This window comes from Python bivittatus, unplaced genomic scaffold, assembly GCF_059951505.1.
Source record: "Python bivittatus isolate LINGU-HERP-01145 unplaced genomic scaffold, Pbiv_v1 ctg000400_np1212, whole genome shotgun sequence".
In the NCBI taxonomy this organism is placed as follows: Eukaryota; Metazoa; Chordata; class Lepidosauria; order Squamata; family Pythonidae; genus Python; species Python bivittatus.
In genome coordinates, this window is record NW_028277073.1 from 5,559,052 (window position 1) to 5,576,123 (window position 17,072).

Sequence of the window (17,072 nt, forward strand, 5' to 3'; positions counted from 1 at the left end):
AGCTTCTCTACCCAGTTCCTAACCTTCTACAAGTTCAGCTGAATGCCTGAATGGGGCTATAGTCATTCCATAAAACACTGGAGTTAAGATCCTTTGTGGGGAGAAGAATGACTAGCCAGACTTCAGCTGTAGCTTGCTTTTGTTCTGCTGCAAATTCCTTTGGGCTAGAAACCCCAAAACTAACCCAGAAAAACTTGTGGCAGAATTTTTTTACGTCCCTATTCCCAGCCAGTATGGTCTTTAGAGATGTTAGCTCTATTCTGAAATATTGACCTGGATCAAGAAAGGAATATACCAGTTATTATCAATAGCCCTTATTGCTTATGAAGCATCTAAATCAGTGTTTCTCACACTTGTCAACTTTAAGATGTGTGATCTTCAACTCCCAGAATTCCCTAGCCAGCCTGGCTGGCTGGGGAATTCTGGGAGTTGAAGTTCACACATCTTAAAGCTGACAAGTGTGAGAAACACTGATCTAAATGTTACAAGCACTGATGAAATTAAATTATGAAGATATTTCCTGCCTCTCACTCTCTCACTCTCTGACTGACACAGCACAATATACATAGGGAAAAGGAGGGAAGGGGGGGAAGCATCTTTAGGGGGCTGATGAGTAGGACCATGTTCCTTTCTCCATTGCAATGAATCTCTTCTTAGGTGGCAAGGCAGAGGATCCTCCTTTTGCCCATGGTTTCTACCCTTTGAGCATTATTGTCCACCTCTGTCTGTCCCTTCCTTTCACACCAGGCACTTCTTAACATTCTATTTTAACTAAAAATGTCATAGAATTTAATAGCCCAAAGGCATATACAGTCCTTGATAGGCATTGATGTGTTAAACTTTCTAGGAGAGTAGGAAGGCCATCCATCCACAGCCGATCACTGATGGGGCGGGGGGAGCTATAATCAACATGCATCTGTTTCAGGAACATGATGCGATGGCAGGCTAAGCCGTACTCCATTAGGTCCTCTGTTTTACAGCCGACTTCATCGCTACACTTTCACATTAAAAATCACAGCCTCAATTCCAGAAGAGGCAGCGGCAGGTGCTTTAATCTCATTGCCTTAATACAGTAAAACCTTCCCTGCCGGTGGTCTACAAAGGATTCAGTGGCCATTAACTGTTTTTGTTGTAAGAAAAAGAACGATTACCCTCTGCTTCACCCTGCACACACTTTAATTCAGTGTTTCTCAACCATGGGAACTTGAAGACGTGTGGACTTCAACTCCCATGCTGGCTGGGGAATTCTGGGAGTTGAAGTCCACATGTCTTAAAGTCCCCACGGCTGAGAAACACTGATGATTTTAAAGATAAACAATGAGTTTCAGGACTGTCCTTGTTTAAGATGGTTGATGCTTTAATTAAAATAGTACTTTGCGTGGATAGTAATAGGAAGCCAGTAAAGGCTGCCACGTCCTCCTGCTTTTCATGAGCCTGGGAAGTTGTCATCTCATTAATAAAAAAGAAATCCCTAAAGTTTTTTTTTACCCCCAGCTTATGGTATAAAACCCTAGACTGCCTGTATTATTGGAAAATGGCACGTTTGCTTCCTACAACTCAACAGATGCTTTTTCAGCATGAACATAATTCCTTTCTGGGTTCATGAGGGTCCTTTTTTCTCCTTCCAAAACCAAAACCCAAAACCTCACCTTTCTCAGATTTACTTCAGGTCTCAAGCGATGGACAGAAGCAAATTAGACCAAAAATGTAGGAGACTTAGGTTTTATTGTACACCGCCCAGAGTCAGTTTGGAGTCAGGCGGTGCCTAAATTGAATACATTAAATTAAATTAAATTAAATTAAATTAAATTAAATTAAATTAAATTAAATTCCTTACGTAGCCACCGAATGGCTGGTTTCACAAAACTCACCAAATCAAAGCTAAGCACTTTCTGTTTCAACCCTCCCATTGCCTCTCACAGAAGTTATCTGACAAGGGAGTTATGAAGATCCAGGATGGTTGGGATAACCATGAATACATTTTGAGCTCTTTGACAAGTTATAATATATAAAAGGAACACATTAATTAAAAACAGTAAAGCAGAGACTGTTTTTCTTGAGGTGGGGGGAGAGAGAGAGAGAGATAGGTACCTCCTAAGAGAAAAGAAACTGGGCCTGTTGAGAAGAAAGGTGGCAAAGAAGAGGGTGGGGGGAGAGAGAGACGCACCTATTCAACCCACCCTTTGCCAATTCTGCAAATAGAAAATGATGCTTGCTTCTTTTGATAATGAAGCATGTCTTGATATCTGGCTGTAAATTAGCAATTACATGGGTGAATACATGTTTTCTTCTATGGACTCCTTAGTGCTCCCTGAGCTTGGTTGTCTGCTTGCAGACATTTCATTACCTGACTAGGTAATAACATCAATACCTAGTGAATGTGGGGTTTTCTCCCTGTTTATATGCAGTACGTAGCTTGCCCTGCTAGTGTTGGTGGGGGGGTGTTTTTCTCCTTAGTAGTTCCTTGATTAGGGTATTGTTTTTTGCTTGATTGTTTATCTGGTGTTAATCCCTGCTTATCTGGGTTTTGGCTGCTGGAGAGGATGTGTTCTGGCCTTTTTGTTTCCTTCTCAGATTTTTTTATTGTCTGTTTTGAATGGTGTATAAATGAAGTTTATCTCTATGTGTCTATTGATGGCTGATTTGTCAGAATGCCAGGCTTCCAGGAATTCCCTAGCATTTCTGGATTTAGCTTGGTCTAGGATGCTCACAGTTTCCCAGTTGAAACTCTGGTTGAATCTCTCCATGTGTTGTAAGATTAAGGAATTTTCGTTGTGTCTTCTGCCTGCTAGCTGGTGTTCATGGATATGCTCTGCTAGTCTTCTGCCTGTCTGTCCTACATCATGGCTGTTACAGTCCTTACACTATGTTGTAGATGACTCCTGTTTTTTCTTCTTGAGCTCCTGGGTCTTTTGGTTTACTTAAGATGTTTTGGAGGGCTTTAGTTGGTTTGTGTGTTATGGTGATGGCATATGGTTGTAAAAGTCTGTTGGTTGTTTCTGAGATTTTTTGATGCATGACAGTGTTATCCTTTCCATAGTTTGCATTGGTTGTGCTGTAGTGGGTTGAGTGGTCAGGCACTTTTTGATAAAATTGTATGGGTATCCATTTTGTTGGAAGATGCTGTATCTTTTTCCTTTTTCTGGTGTTCTGGGTTGCTGCAGTGAGTTTGTGCTCATCTGAATAAAGTTCTTATATAGCTTCTCTTGTGGGAGGTTGGGTTGTTACTTCAGTAATGGAGCACTTGGTTAGCATGGGTTGTTTTTCAACAGACTTGTGTTTCTAACTTGTCATTGTTTCCTACACTGATAAGGATATCAAGGAAGGATAGTGTTGTTTTTTTCTTCCCTTGTGAATTTTATTCCTTTGAAGATGTGGTTAATTGTTCATGTGTCTTCTCTAGTTGTTCCTTTTTTTATTATGACAAAGTGTTGTCTACATACCAGATCCATACTTTTGGCTGTATGTGTCAGAATACTATGGTTTTGAGATGCTGCATTATGGTCTCTGCTGTGAGTCCTGAGAGTGGTGATCCCATGGGCGTGCCTCTGATTTGTTGGTGCATTTGCCATCAAATTGATAGTAGGTAGTGAGCCAGAGGTTGATGAGGTCCATGATTCTGGGTACTTCACTCTAGGTGTATTTGGCTAGGTCAGGTGTGTTGTGTAGTACTGCTGCCATGAATTATTTTGCTAGTTCTGAATCTATGGACATAAAGAGTGTTGTGACTTCGAATGAAACCATAATTTCATCTTCTTCTATTTTTAGGTCTTTGATTTTCTTGCTGTATGGCTTCTCTGAATCACAGCCTAGCACGTCTGGCTCCTTCAGCTGGTGTGACAATAATACAGTTTTGATTGCAGGAGGAACATGTAGCAAGGAGTCTCTTGGGGCAGAAAAGGCTCCTGCCTGTTGAAATCCATTTGCTATTCATGTTACCAACTTCCATGCTAATTAAATAATTTAGCCCTTGAAGGCATTTAATATGGACTTTTGCATGAGTTCAACAGTGCATACTGTACTTATTGAATGGAGCTTTCACTATAATTATATATTCTTACTGTATTTAATTTTTTTTTTTTTTTTACAGGCAGTGAAATGAATCTAGCAAATGAAAAAGAAGAATCATGATTGCTTGTTGGTAATAGTTATACATCTTATAGCCACTTCTCATTAATACAAATAATATGATGGGGCCCAGCTGAGAACATGGTTCATTCTCAGAAAACAAAACAAAACAAAATAAAAAATCACTACATAAAATAGACATCTGACCTAGCAGACCCTTAACCCTGTGATTTAAGAGAAGTATTCGAGAAGAGAGCTAATCTGTAATCCATCCACTTTCAGATGGCTTCTAAACTAATAAGCTCAACTATCCTAAGGCTTGTCTTGTCCAGTTGCTGGAAAGCTCAGCATGGATTCCTTGGGATATCTTTGTAAATATAGTTTCAATTTCATTTGAATTTGTAAAATATTACATACAGACCCCTCCCGTCTCCACTGCACTCCTTGACAGTGCATCTAAAAGCCAAACAGTATTGGTTTGGGTCATGGAGACCTTTGTGTAACGTGTTAATAGATTATACACACTGATTTTGCCTCTACCATTTATATCACATGTGTTCAGAGTGGATTCCACAATTCACAGGTAGAAAGGAAACAAGTCCCTCATCACAGTTCATGAGGCAGATTTAAAGTCACCTGCTGGATGCCTTGCTCAATATTATATAGTATCTGCTCTTCTTTGTCTCATACATTTTATTGCTGCTGCTGTATTTGCCATGACCACACTGTTTTTATTCCACTATGTATGTACGCATGTATTACAGGATCTGTTCTTTGGTGACACAGGAAGAAGGCAGAGAAAATCTTTAAACAGAACTTTAAATTGCTTTGTTATCAATCTATTATGAAGGTAGGTTGAATATCCCCTCCTTTCGCAAGACTGTAGTATTTGTCTCTAGTGAAAATGAGGCAGGGAAATATTTTGAAAATTTGGAGAAGAGCAGCAATGAAATTGTAAACAGAAGAAGTTCAGGTTAGCTTTAAGTACAAGGAGGTAATCAGATTCTCTCTCTCCTTTTTTTGAAAATGTTATTGATGGGAAGCAAATACAGGTAGTCCTTGTTTAGTGACTGCAACTGGTTCCAGTAAAATGGTTGCTAAGTGAAGAGTGGGGGGAGGGAGATGCTGCAAAGATTGCTGGTTACTGCTGTCTCATTCAAATAAAGTTCTCTCATACAGTGTCCTGTGCCTGACCAGTTTTTTTTTCTCCTCTTTTTTGTCTTCTCACAGGGCAGAGAGATTGCTTAACACCCTATCTCTTCCTGAGCTGCTTTTCTCCCCAGCACAGCACAGCACATCCCTAAAAATTGCTAACTGCAAGTTAACAAGCTCAGCTCTGGGACCTTAATTAGTTGACTAGAACCCTCCCCCTGGCTGGGAGCTGCTGCTGAAACTGACCAAACTTTAATCAGTTTCACACTGAAGGCTTTTGTTGTCCTAAATGCCAGCATTGGTGGCAAAGTTAGATTTTCTTCATTGTTCTAACTGTGAATGGTCGCTATCTGAGGCAGTCACTAAATGAGGGCTACCTGTAGCCATCTTCCCACATCCTCCCAAAATTCTGTATAAGAAGAGTCTTGCTGGATCAAAGCCTACTTCAGCATTCCACCCCATAGGGGCCAAATAATGATTACTGGAAAATCACAAGTAATGCATGAATGCAAACCACAGGAAGTGACACCACAAGGCATCCTGCCATCATGAGTTGTAAGCAATGATAGGCCTTCTTCATGTGTGAATAAATTGAAAGCTGGAAAGTAGGTGGTCTATAAATAAATAAATAGTCTAATCACTTTTGGAGCAATTCAAGTTATTAGGCAGCAGTTCTTCACATGGTAGTGAATTCTATAATAATGACACACTACATAAAACATTAGTAGATTGCAAGGACCTCTGAGCTAGTGGCGTATAGGCAAAATATTTTTTGCCTGAGAGGTATTCTCTAGATTAGAGATCCAAGCTCACACAGAATAGCATGAGGACGCCTGGGGTAAAACTGAACTTTGGCTACAGTTGTGGTATAATGACTAAAATAGGCCCAGATCGACTGGCGTGGGAGGAAATGCTGCACGTACATAGGTTCAGCTAAGTTTATAGTAACCTAGTCTACACCTTCTCTATCTTATTAAAACATGTTATGAGAAGACATTGATTGATCAAAGCCCTGATAGCTGGTGGTGGTCAATATCTAGGGGTGATGACCATAGCAGGCAGAAGAATGAAACTTGGAGTGTAAGAATATATGATAAAGTGTGTGTGTGTGTGTGTGTATTGTATACCTGTGAAAGTAAGAGAAAAGAGAAAGTTGTAATAGATGTGAATAAAAATGGTCTGAACTTTTGATGAATACATGCAGGGAAATGAAGATACTGGTTTAATTATGAATGAATGGCTGACATGTATGGCAAGATCTCTGAATTACTGTCACTTAGCTCATAGCGGGTGAGTATGAAAGTAGGAATCCATAGGTTGGTGACAGCTGCATGTTATGCTCCAGTGAATGGTGATAATGGAAGAACCAAAGATGACCTTTGGGAAAAATTCTAAATGGGCAAACATTCTATTAAGTGACATGAATGTATGGGTGGAAATAAGATGAGACAATACTGTACAAAGAAAGTGAATGGACCATTTGGAGACACAAGAATGAATGAGAAGAATGACTGGTGGTGAGTTTCTGCTTAGAAAAAGGTTTCTTGATTTCGAGTATATGGTTTAAACCTAAGTCTACTCATGGCTACACATGATAAAGAAATGAATTTAGAAGTATGATTGATTTGATGATGATGAAATAATTAGTGAAGGATACCAGGAAAGATGAGAGGTTCTGAATGTGGGACAGATAATTTCTTAGTAGTGTTAGAAAGGATCTTGGGAAAAAATGGAAGGAAAGAAAAGAAGTAAAAGAAACAAGAGTAAAAGTAGAACAATTGCAAGAAAAGAAAGTATGAGTCCTATATTAAAAATAATAGAAGATAGATTAATCTTTCAACAGAATGGATAGAAAGCAGAAATAAGGAAAGATGTGGAAGCTATGTGGAACTGAATGTTAAGAATTACTGCTACAAAAATGTAGAAAAAGAGGAAGGAATAATTAAGATTGTTAAGAGTACGAGAAAATGCAGAATGATTTTGATGGAAATAAAAATTGCTTTGGAAGTTGTTGAAGCAGGCTATACCCAGATCCTCCAGCAGAGTGAGTGCAATTAAAAATAAAAGTAATGACGTGCTCCAATTATCCCAGGACTGTGGCTAGATTTGGTGTAAGAATTTATTTCAGGCGTTTGTCTGATGCCAGAAGCTTCTTAAAATTGGTCTTGAATAATAATCCAATCTTCAAAAGGTATTTTACTATTTTTGAAATTGGAGAGAACTTTGGCTTGAAATATTTCCAACTCTATTATTTTATTATGATGACTTGATTATCAAACAGATATTTATACCAAGCCCCATCAGAATCTTTCAGAGCTCCCTAACTGCCTTTCTTATATTAAAAGAAAAAAAAAATTGGTTGGGGACTGCTCCAGATTCTAGCTTGCTAAAATTACCAGGAGAATGTGGAGTTAAACATATCAAAGTCCATTATTCTATTTCAGTACTTTCCTGGATCATATCAAAAGACCATTTAGTTCAGCATCCTGTTCCCAACAATAAACAATCCTCTAGGAAATGCACAAGCAAGGCATGAAAACAAAAAAGTAACTTTGTAACTAAATCTGTCCAATACAGATGTGCCTCCCTCTCATCCAGGTGGTGGATTCAAATTTAAAATTTAAGCCTGGAACAAAGTTTGCTGAACTACAGTACCACACTCCTTGACTTATTTTTAGGGAGGACCAAGCAATCATTTCTCAAGGCAATGACTGCCTGCGGACTCTATACACCTGAGCAGAGTTTGAACTGGTATGAGTTAATTATGTATTTGTTTATTAAAATAAGTCATAGGCTACCTCTTGAGCAACTGTAGGCAACTTTGAGGATCTCTTCATTATAAGTCCAAGGAGACAAGACTCACTGAAGTTCAAGGGCAATAGGACATCTAACTTCTTGGCTACATCCACAAATCATTTACTCTGGTGTAATAGCCCTAGTCACTTCCATTACAGAAGGTTGCTTGAACCTAGCCTTAAAATCCATCATAGCATTATAGACATAAAACTACCTTTCAGGCCAGATTTTTGGGACTCTCATCTGTTACCTCTCAGCCCAGAAACAATTGGCTTTGCATCCCTGTTGTCTGTTCCTTTGCTCTCAGCAAATGTCTTATCTACGACAGAATTTTATCTCCCTTAAGAAATGTTTTTCTTAAGAGCCTCTCGTTAAGTACTTTGTTGGAAAGTCTTACTAAAGTAACTGCGTACTGTGATATTAGTACAATTACTATGAAGAGTTATTCAGACAATGTAATATTACTTCTAATCATGAGAACTGAGTAACTTATTTTGGTGCATTCTGATACAAATTGACCAACATCTCCAGAAAATATACGGATGAAAACTTACATGCTCTTAGGATTCTACACTTCTCCAAATTTTGCAGTGAGGCTCTGGGCGCTAACACTGCATTTACAAACATGGTATAAAAATGTTACTTTAGGATGAAATAGATTTAGAAATGCATCCTTTGAAATAAAATATATTCAAAAATGGATATTCTTCTGAGGAAATATGCTCAAAATGGAAAGATTAATCCCCTTCATTCAACAGCATGCTTAGCATATTTGACACCCACCTCCGCTCCTCCACTACTGTGAGCCAGTTTGGTCTAGTGGTGAAGGCACCAGGCTAGAAACCAGGAGGCTGTGAGTCCTAGTCCCACCTTAGGCAGAAGGCCAGCTGATTAATTTGAGCCAGTCACTCTCTCTTGGCCCAAGGAAGAAGACAATGGCAACCACTTCCAAAAATTGCTGCTAAGAAAAGTTCAGGGGGCAATTGCCAGGAGTCAAAACTGACTTGAAGACACAAATTTCTTCTTTGTTGCTGCTGTGCTATGCTACTGACCACTGGCACACTGGCAGCAGCAACCCAACTCCACACCCACTGCTAGCCTCCTTGTTTTGGCAACATCCCTAATTGCCCATACCTATGGCAGACTGCCTCCCTGCCCCCTCCCCACCTTGGTACACCACTTCCTAATTTGTGCTTTTCAGATGCATCAGGCTAAATGTAAAAACACTTTTCAGCTGAGCTCAGCACCTGGTTACTGCATCTTTGCAGTTTTCTTGGCAGATTTCAGTGATTTGTCATTGTAACTCACAGTCAGTCCTGGAATTCCCAGGTGGTCTCTCACCCAAGTACTAACTACAGTTGGCTCCACTTAGCTTCCAGGACCAGCCTTGTTTGCTTAGATCAGTGTTTCTCAACTTTGGCATCTTTAAGCCAACAACAACAACAGCCAGCAACACTGGCTGGGGATTTCTGGGAGTTGAAGTCCACACATCTTAAAGTTGCCAAGACTGAGAAACACTGGCTTAGATATTAGATTATAACTCCCCATATTCCTAGCCCCCATGGCCAAGCTAAAGAATGGCAAGATGGAGAAAGCTGAATTAAAGGAATAGTAAACCAAGATTTATATTTGGTCCCCTGGCTTCCATTTCTCTCATATTTTAATAAACCCCCACCCCATTTTACGCATTTGTTACTCATTCTTCTTTTGGGATAAATTCCCTCAGATAACCAAAGCAGTTTTAACGTACAGGAAGTTCTCATTTAGTGACTGCCTCATGCAGTGACCATTCACAGTTACAACAACAATGAAAAAGTAACCGTGTTCCTTGCATTTACAACCTTCACAGGTAGCTGGAAGTAAGATTGTAAGCACAGTCACGGTTTCACTTTGCAACTGCTTCGCTTAACGACCAAGTTGCTGGTCCCAATTGTGCTTGCGAAACAAGGATTACCTGTACTGAGCATCCATCCATCTGTCTCTCTGTCTGTCATCTCACAATTACATAACTCTATAATAACAGAAACCAGCCAACGTGCAATGTACTTATTATAAGCTTTGGGTTTATTTTTTTCCCATGTTTGTGACTTTATAATCATTTCTTAATTTTTAAAAAAAGAGAACAATGAGAACTGGATCAGGAATAGACTGATCTGTTCCTCCCATGGTACAGCTACTGCAGCAGACTGCACACTTTCTAATAATTTAGACATCCATTTGTCTTTCAAGGAACATTTGCAAAATGCAGAGAATTCTGTTAAGGGTTCTAAGATTCATGTTCATGCTAGGCCATAAAATGAGTTGAGAATCTCCTCTACAATATATTCAATTTCTCTACGGTGTACATTACAGAGGTTCAGCTACTCTTCAGAGAGCTTGCCCATCATTGCTGCTCCTCTCTTTGAAGAACATCTCATTAGCTTTCATAGGAACTTAGTCTGAAAAATCCCCACAGCATCACAAAGATCTTGCCTGAGTAATCTTCCACCAATCTTTTAGGACGAGAGGCAGGCATCTTTAGACTCTCTGTCCATTTTAATTCTCTATTGCCAAAGAAGGAAAGTCAAAATCTTAAGAGAGAGAGGAGGAGGGGGGAAAGAAGCGAGCAGAATATAAGAAATGGGCTAATCCTTCAAGGTTCCTCACCAGTGACCTCGTCCAAACTCTCTGTTGTCAGGTGATCATTCTGATTCACCCATTCGCCATTGCACTTGAAATAGATTTGGGTGGCTGGGTTGGCTCTGCAGGTCAGCTCCACTGGTTTGTTCTTCACAATGTAGGCATCTTGTGGCTCCAACAGGAAATGGGGAAGGGACTCTGCAGGTGCTGATGGGAAGGAATCTGGCAGTACATCCCCATACTCAATCCCTGTAATGAAAGAGGAAAAAGGAAATCTTTTCTAGTTGCTTCTAATAGTAATCCAAACCTCATACTTATCTATTGGTTCATCACTTTGACCAATAGCTGATGACCCAAGACTGATGGCCCCAGGTTTTCTGACTTTTACCATCTCCAGTTTGAAATTTAATATGGTTCATGCTTTTTGTCTGATTTACACTAAGAACTGGTTCAGAAATAGTGGGAAACTAATACTGCACGAAGACGCAAAAGAGGAGAAAGGACACTATGTGTGAACCCAAATTTGTGCTATTGCCAGATAGACCATACTTTATTAGACCAAATGCATTCCAGTTGGTCACTGTTTTTGTCTCAGACATCAGAACTTAAGTTGCGAGTAAAGACATATTCTTAACAGGTCTGCTTCTGCAGCAAATAGAAAAGTGTTGTAGCCCAACTTTATAAATGTATAAACTTTATAAAACAAAATTCTTGCTCAGAAGTAAATTTAGTAGATCTTAAAATGATGCAAGTTGCAGAAACATAGTTGCTAAAAGACAGAACTTGGTAACATCGAAAGATTTACAGATGGCTTCAGAGTTTGCTCAGTTTTCTCCTCCTCTATCAACAGCATGGGAAAATCACTCTTACTGATATATAAAGTGCTCTGAATATTGTAAAGCACTCTGCAGATGTTAAACATCATTCTAACTCCTAAGTATGGGTAAACTTTCTGTGCTACAGCCAGGAGATAATAGTGGCATGATAAAATGAAGTCAGATTGGTGGGTCTTGGAGTCACTGGATATCTAGGACAGGAAGCCTTATTCCCAGCATTGAGTCCCAAAGAGAAAAATATTTTCAGGCTCTTGGAAAAAGGGTCTCTTTATTCCCTACATTCTGATCTCAAGAGGAAGGCAGCATTTATGAAGGAGGATACAACTGGTGAATGGTCCAGGGGAGATGTCTCCTATGAAATAGTCCTAAAGCATGAAAAGTCCTCTCAAAGGAAACATAGGTGAGATCAAAAGCAAGTATTTCATATTCATATGCTATTAAGCAATAGTGATTTTGAACAGGGTTACAACTATGTGGGGATTCCTCCCACCACCACCTTCAAATTGGCATGGATGTGATGAGGTAAATGCAAGTTACAATGCCTGTGCTGTTTGAAGATCATGGGAGTTGTAGACCCATACAACTAGAGGCCTATGGTTGGGATGACTTCTTTAGCCATCTGGAGTACAGACAAAAGTAAAATAGCCATGCTGTTTGGTTTTCTGTTTTCAGCATGACTTCATTTAAACATTGTTTGCATCAAAGATCTCCTCCCTTTCCTGCCAACTCAAATTCTGGGATGTGTAACAGGCCCAAGACAATATTAGCAGACATTGAAAACTGGTGTTTCAAGAACTATCGGACATCCATTTGTTATATTGATTTTAAAAAAGCACTGAATGATATGTGGGGTCTATATTCAGAGAGTTGGGAGGTAGACGTATACTATTACAAATGTGGATCTGGAGTAAAACCTTGAGTTAAAGGTTGGTCTTGTATCATAAAAATGAATGGGAAGTATTGAGTTGGTAAATGGAAGTTACAAGGATGCAGGATACAAATATTGCTTCCCTCTCACAGCTGAATAAATCACCTCCCTTGGCCATATCCCAAATTACGGTTGCTGAGGAGATCCACAAAAGAAGATTAAATAGTTGAGATTCTTGAAACCCATGATGGTCAACAATGTTTTTTTTTTTTTTAAATTAGGAATCAAGAGGGCCACCATGATGAAAAAGCATAATGCACTTTTCTTACAAGGTAGCAGAAAGGAGTTGGCAAAAACCTTTAGCAAGTCCAGTAAGACAGGCTAAAGTCACCGAAAGAACTGCATGAAACCATCAGAAAAGCTTGTCACTGCTCGCCACAAATCAGGATAACTTTCTTTTGGAGTCTTTAGGAAACACAATGGAGCAGACCCAAACCAGCCTGAGATGCCTCCTGAGCAAATCTCTCTTTCTCAGAAACATATACACAAAGCCATTTAAAATCCATTTAGGAAAATTGACTTTCCATTTCCATTTTAACACAGCACTAGGGAAAGCAATAGGACATTTGTCATAATCCATTAACTGCTCTTTTGGAAACAGCAAATTAAACTCCAAACTAATCTGTGTGTGCGCGTGTGTGCGTGCTCCCCAGTTTCTCTACTCCCTACTCTCTATTGCGGCAAGGTATCCCCTCCCTCACCCCCCTCTTAATTTCATGTTCAGGTCTATAATTTTCTCTGAACCTTACCAACTGCACAGAGATGCCTGGTAATTGAGGCACACAATGCCCTCCTGGCGTGCCCTTGTGAGCCACTGTACAACAGCAGCCCAAAGCTGGTAAGTGGCATCTGAGGAGAAACCCAGAATGGAATGGTAGGAGCAAGAAGCTTGAATCAAGACAAGACGGTGTTATGATGAATGGGCTTTTCTGGAGCTAAATTGAAAATGCTTGTCCAAGATCATTATGAAGAATAAAATGCCCCCTTCCATGTAGGTCCCATAGCTAATAGAGATAAAGTGGTCATTACTATTTATTCTTTGAAACGGGCCGCAGTTTGAATAGAAGCAAAATCATTCTCATCATCTAATCAGTAAGACAGTAGATTTTGCCCTCCGTTGCCTTTCAACCTCAGTTTGTAAATCAAAATAACTTATGTTCTCCAGTTGGTTTTCATCAATTCAGATGTCTCCAAGTGTTGCCACACCAATGACCCATGCTTTCTTCTTTCCTATAACAGTGACGGCAGTGTATTATGTTCTAAGTGCCTATCAGTTTGAATTCTGAAATGAAGCAAAATTTTGATCTCTTTATTTTACTTCTTTTTTTTTCAGGCAAATGGTCCCAGTGGCTTTTGCATATACAGTAGTAAAGTCCAATTTTTTACTTAAATTTCAATGGACAATTTTTGCAACTCTGTCATGATATTTTGTACTCTTTGAGTGATTTTATTACAGTCCCTGTAAGATGATCTACAGCTTCATCCTTGATTTTCTATTAAACTCTTGGTGCAGTACCAAAAGGATTCACCTAATATTTAGACATTTTAAACTTTCTGGACTTAATGCCATGAATCTTGGAAAAAGACTACCCTACTTATAAAAACATATTAATTTGATCAAACAGAATAAGAATAATACAAAAGTCAAATACACACACACACCATGGGCAAAATCCTCTCTTTTATTTCTTTGTTCGCTTTATACTACCTTCCTCTAGGTGATATTCTCTTCCACGTATACATATTGGAGTGTGACATCTAAACCAAACTCAGGGAAAACTCTGTTGCAATTATTCTATACCAAAATATGGGGAAGGTATAGGATTTTCTCCATGATGGAGGTGTCAAATTTCAGATGACGCCACCGCTACAACCATAGTGATAGAAAAGCTGTTATCTGGCATTCTAAGTTCACCCTATAAAATGGGACACAGTATATTGCAATCGGGTGAAGAGTTGGTTGAAACACTCTCAAGGTACGCACTGAGCACGAGAGAGGCAAACTTCAACCCAGCCCAAGAAGCTGGTAATACATACCCCTGTCTATCTACCATCTCCCTGACAGCAACACAGAAACACAGATAAGGCACATAAATATTGATTGCTCTCTCCACTGCCTCTCATTCATCTGCCTGTGGAAAAAAGGCATTTATGTTCTATGCTTGAGCTGCAGGCTGTTTTTATGACTTTGTTTTACAGCTTTAATGCCAGGATCATTTATAAAGCAGGTTTGTATATAAAGAATGTAAACATTAGAAATCCATTAGTCTCTTAAAGTGTGTCTGGCAAAGTTCTCCCCCAAGTCACTTCCCTCCCACCTCCCATTTGGTAATCTTTATGTCCTCTCTCGGGCATGGCCGGGAGGAATTTCAAAAGATTACAAGTACTTAAAGATACATTATCCTTGGCCACGGATGTTATACTGGCCTGAAGCTACCAATTACGTTTTCCATTGCTGTTTGCTTTATTTTTATTTTGCTGAAGGGTGTGTGTGCATATGTGTGTGTGTGTCTGTGCTTGTGTGCATGAGTGTTTAAACCAAACTTCTGATTTAAAACCCAAGGACTTTGAGCTAACTGCACAGTATTTTGCAATCTGGAAGTATCTGCTTTATTGCCATGGAAGGGACCTCTGGAGTATCTAAAGTATCATTCATATTTCAGCTCATGGCAACTTTCAAACCCAGGGGACACCTAAGCTAATGTTTAAAGGTCTTTCTGAGCTAAGGGATATCTCTTATTTCTGAGCATCACATTCCACATGGCACAATGTACACCTCTCATTTCAGAACAGTTTTGTTCAATGCATAACATTTCTTGCAGCCATATCGGTCCTGGGGAACAAAATGCACGGACGGTGAGCTTGGAACACCATGAAGGCCATGGCAATTGCCATTACAGGCAGCAGCCCCTTATCTTATGTCCACCCTCTCTTAACATAAGCTTGCTAACATCAGCTTCATTCAATGCATGTTGTGCCTTCATTTTATTATACATTTTTCTGACCTGGGGTCAGCCAATAAAACTGAACAGGGAAGGTAGAGAAAATGTGCAACAGCATGATATCATGTCCCTAGCTATTATAGGAAACCTAGTGATGCCTTTGGCTATGGCCCTGAATCTGCCTAAACCTCTAGTTTCTATACTAACATGTTGCCTTTTGCCATAATCAACATTCTGAAAACAAAGTCTGAATCATCAGAATGTTGAAGTGGCAAAGAATGAATGTTGCACATTTTGACTGACCAAAATTCAAAGACAGTGATAGAACTATTACTATTTACAGGGCACTGAAATGTTTCCTTTTGTATTATAAAACAAAATGAGGTCACAGGAATGAAAGAAACGCAAGGCAAAGGAGATTTCCCTTTTCCTTGTACTGTCTAGTGTTTCAAATGCAGGAAGCTACTGAGTGCCTTTACTTGTTCTTCATTGTGTTTCTTTATTTTTGAAATATGATCTACCAATTCTGTCTTCTCCTGCTGGGAGAGCAGCATGAAACCCATTAATTCATATAGCCATTGGGGGGACAAGGTGAGTTTCTCTTAAACACTTTGATCTCCAAGCCTCAACTTGCCTTCAAACATAAAAACTTTCTGTGTGTTGACAGTACATGGCAGGAAGATAAATCTAGCACATGCTTCCACATAATGTGACTGTAAAAAAGTTAACATGAAATAATCCATTTATTTAGCTTTACGGCAGGGGATCACTTTTGCACAAGGCAATAGGCACATTCTTCTGAGGGTATGTCAAAAGTCTATCTTTAATCTAAAGGAAATTGAAGCACCCTTACTGCTTCTTTGCTGATTATAATTGAGGGTATCTGGTCTATAAGACATTGAGAGGGTTTTAGAGAAGAGAAAATCACAGATGAGTCAGGGCTCATTTGGAGAAAATTGCATGCTTGTGAATTTTTACCCAAATTACTTTATCCTCTTGGTGATCAGAATCCATCGCTAGCATTTCTGTCCATCCAAAAATTCATTTAGTGACTGCAGAGAACTAGCACCTAAACTGAGGGCAATGGTATCTAAGATTTCCTTCCAGGGGTTAGGAATTTTTTGAGATGACTACATATTTGTGAGCTGTGTTCTAGAACCCTGTGGACTCCAGCTGGCCAGTTCTGGAAGTTGAAAAATGAGTTTGGGAAAGCTGTCATAGACAGACACTCCAACAAACACAGTGCATACATACAGTAGCTTTAATTGGAGCTGCTGGTCTGCTAGATGTGAATAGGTTCCCTAGGTTGATGTCTGTGTCCAGAATTAGATTGGTGGGGAAGCCACAATTCAGAACTCAGTGTCCGAGGAAAGAAAGGGACAGACAGTATCTGGTCTATCAGTGTATGTATCTGAATTGTACTTGCTGTATGTAATGCTACATGTTACATGTGCAAAATCCAATTCCACCCTACAGATGCCCATCTCATTTCTGTGATTTTATTTCTATGCTGGCTAGAGAGGAAAACAGGGGAGGGGGAAGGGGGGGTCAATAAAAACTAAAAAACCAGACCAGAACCTCGCCTACTAGGAATCTAATATCCTATAATTCCACAAGGATCAAAAAGGAAAAGACTCCCACGCCGTCAGAGCCAATATGGAAATTCAGGCTAGTAACGTCTTAGAAAATGAACACTACTTTAAGGACTGAGGAATAACTTTTGTGGGATTG

General features: G+C 39.5%; 1 protein-coding gene across 3 annotated transcripts in view; it reads right to left on the bottom strand.

Annotated features, from left to right (window-relative positions):
• UNC5B (unc-5 netrin receptor B) overlaps positions 1-17,072 on the bottom strand; it is a 184,591-nt gene that overhangs the window by 51,528 nt on the left and 115,991 nt on the right. For all 3 annotated transcript variants that reach the window (XM_088144363.1, XM_088144362.1, XM_088144361.1), the window contains exon 2: positions 10,663-10,884. In XM_088144363.1, coding sequence (XP_088000489.1) covers positions 10,663-10,884 — 222 coding nt within the window. The remainder of the gene's footprint in view (positions 1-10,662; positions 10,885-17,072) is intronic.